We start from the raw sequence: 2684 nt of genomic DNA on the forward strand, positions 1-2684 counted from the left end.
AGAGTAGTGACCTACATTTATTTTTCAACTTTAAATAAATTGGTAGAGAGTTTTTTTGGAGTGACAGTAATGACCTACATCTATTTTTCAACTTTATATACATTGATTGATGGGCTGTGGTTACATATATGGGCCATGAAACTAAACCCCAAGTGTTGAGAACTCGTGTACCATTTCACTATAAATTAATGAAACCACATACTCCTAGACGAAACTGCATACAATTTAACCTCGTATGTGGTTTCTGTGGTTGTTTTTTAAAAAACCCAAAATGTTAACTATTTATTACAAAATTATTAGACAAACGACTAAATTAGTTAATTTTCTCGTATAATAATAATGATTAACCCATAAAACAATAAAGTAACCTTGATTATTAATTTCCATAATTAATCAATGTTTAATGTTTTCCCTCTTCACAAAATTAAAAGTTTGAACTTAGTTGCAAAACGACAAACCAAGGACAAAATAGTAATTCAAGCATACCTACCCGGTGACACCCGGAAGTGGTGGTTATATACGCAAAGCAATCTTTCTTTTGTCAAGCTCTGCTAAAACTTCCTCTGCTTATCAATGGCGGAACTTGAGTGCCCGTCGGTGATGAGCAAGCTGATCGCCTACCTCTCATCTCTCCTCCAACAAGTAGCTGAATCTAATGATCTCAACCCTCGTTTCCACCAACAGAAGATCTCAGCTTTTCATGGTCTTAGCAGACCATCTATCTCAATTCAGAGCTATTTAGAGAGGATTTTCAAGTACGCCAATTGTAGCCCCTCTTGCTACGTTGTTGCATATGTTTATCTCGATCGATTTACTCAACAACAGCCATCGCTTTCTATCAATTCATTCAATGTTCACCGGTTGCTGATCACGAGTGTAATGATTGCTGCCAAGTTCATGGATGATATGTAAGATTTTCTTCTTAGAGTGAGAATTCGAGGTCTGGAATTGGAATTGGAGATCGTTTAGTTCAGAATCTTCACTGATTTTGCTCAAATTCCAAATCCAAACCATTGGATTCGGTACGTGTGTTTGTGAAATTGCTTTAGCTTTTCGTAATTGAGCTTATTTAGGGCATTTTAATGAAGAAATTAACGGAATTTTCAGACCTGTAATCAATGAATCCTTCATTTCTATGGATCATGCTCTTGGCATCAAATTAGCATGAAAACAAATTCCCATTTCTGAAGAATTACAGGCTTTTACTCTCTCCAGTTGCTTTTGCAGCTAGGAACAGGGAAAAAAGGGAAAAAGCAAATATACTTTTCTTCAAATTCTAGGTTTCTATGTCTTGTTTAAAAGAGGATACATGATGATTTGAAGGGTGATTGAGAATCTTCCCTTAGATTTCATAAACAATAATCTATAGTCTTGACTTGTTATGGAAATGGTGAAACAATGATCTACATTTTTTTTCAAATTGCGATTTTCAGAAAAACATTGGCCCTATTAACCATGTAGACATTTCCTTTTCTTGTCATTTTTAATCATTAGTTGTTAGTGTTTTGAAATATGTTCACATCACACACCAACTTTATAACACAAAAATGCTCATTTACATTATTATCAAACACAAATTATACACCTTGAATTAGCTATACACAAAGATTTAATAATTTTAAAATCTTATTTACCCAAAGGGGTAATAAAAAGACATCAATTGATTGCATTATTTTCTATCTTGTTTTCTTCCCCACCTCATGAATGCCACTTAGAAAGAATATCACAACCCACCACATGAACAATCATGATTAATCAAAAAAGTTCAACTTCAAGAAATCAATAATGTCAAGACAATTGTATGTTCAAATTAAACATAATTGTAGTAGTAGTTGACAATGTTTTCTTGTGTTTAATTATGACATAATTTCTACAGGTATTATAACAATGCATACTATGCAAAAGTAGGAGGAATCACCACAACAGAAATCAACTTTCTTGAAGTGGATTTCCTATTTGGATTAGGGTTTCAATTAAATGTAAATCCCACCACATTTCACACTTATTGTTCATATCTCCAAAAAGAAATGTTTCTTCTTCAACCTCCATTAAACACACAAGATCCATCATTATCATCATCATCATCATCATCATCATCACAAACATACAAATCAAGATCCACAAAACTCCTCCACTATGAAGAAGATCAACAACAAGAAGTGGTAGCTGTCTAGTTAATTAATTAATTTGCATCTTTTTTTTTTTATCTTTCAATATTATATTATGAAGTTTGAGTGCTAATTAAAATTTAGGTAGATTTGTAGATTAATATTTGATATGGGTTTAGAAACTTAAACCATTTTCTTTTTTGTATTTTCTTGTTGGGGTGCATGTGACTTGAATCAAAAGAGTGGTATATACAGATGGGATGCTTTTTATATACTTTACATTCATGATTTGATGTGTAGATTTATGGTTTCTTGAAGTGTATATATGTGGGATGTGTAAATGTTTGGCTTTTTTTTACTTTACAGACTGGAATTTGAGTGACACTTTATGAAATCTTGATAAAGTTTGAAAATTTAAGGTGATGTGAATTGTAAAACATGCATTAGAAGATGTAAATTTAGTATGGTGAAAAGGGGTAGGGTTTAACTGGTTTCTTGGAGATACTTTTTGTTGATTATGATGAATTAAAAAGAGAAAGATTCTAAGTTGTGGTCCATTTGGTTGGGTAGGGTATG

The 2684-nt window shown here is 32.5% G+C and overlaps 1 protein-coding gene across 1 annotated transcript; it reads left to right on the top strand.

Moving 5' to 3' along the window:
- The first annotated feature begins 534 nt into the window (after positions 1-534).
- On the top strand, positions 535-2380 carry LOC111921427 (cyclin-U4-1). The gene is made up of 2 exons (XM_023917010.3): positions 535-908; positions 1877-2380. The coding sequence occupies exons 1-2, from the start codon at positions 574-576 to the stop codon at positions 2172-2174; spliced, it is 633 nt and encodes a 210-aa protein (XP_023772778.1). The 5' UTR covers positions 535-573; the 3' UTR covers positions 2175-2380.
- The last annotated feature ends 304 nt before the right edge of the window (positions 2381-2684 follow it).

Source organism: Lactuca sativa, chromosome 1 (genome assembly GCF_002870075.4).
Source record: "Lactuca sativa cultivar Salinas chromosome 1, Lsat_Salinas_v11, whole genome shotgun sequence".
NCBI lineage: Eukaryota > Viridiplantae > Streptophyta > Magnoliopsida > Asterales > Asteraceae > Lactuca > Lactuca sativa.

Coding starts and splice junctions, on each gene's coding strand:
- LOC111921427 (XM_023917010.3), top strand. CDS start 574: ATGGCGGAACTTGAGTGCCCGTCGGTGATGAGCAAGCTGATCGCCTAC. Junction 909..1,876: donor GCCAAGTTCATGGATGATAT/GTAAGATTTTCT, acceptor TAATTTCTACAG/GTATTATAACAATGCATACT.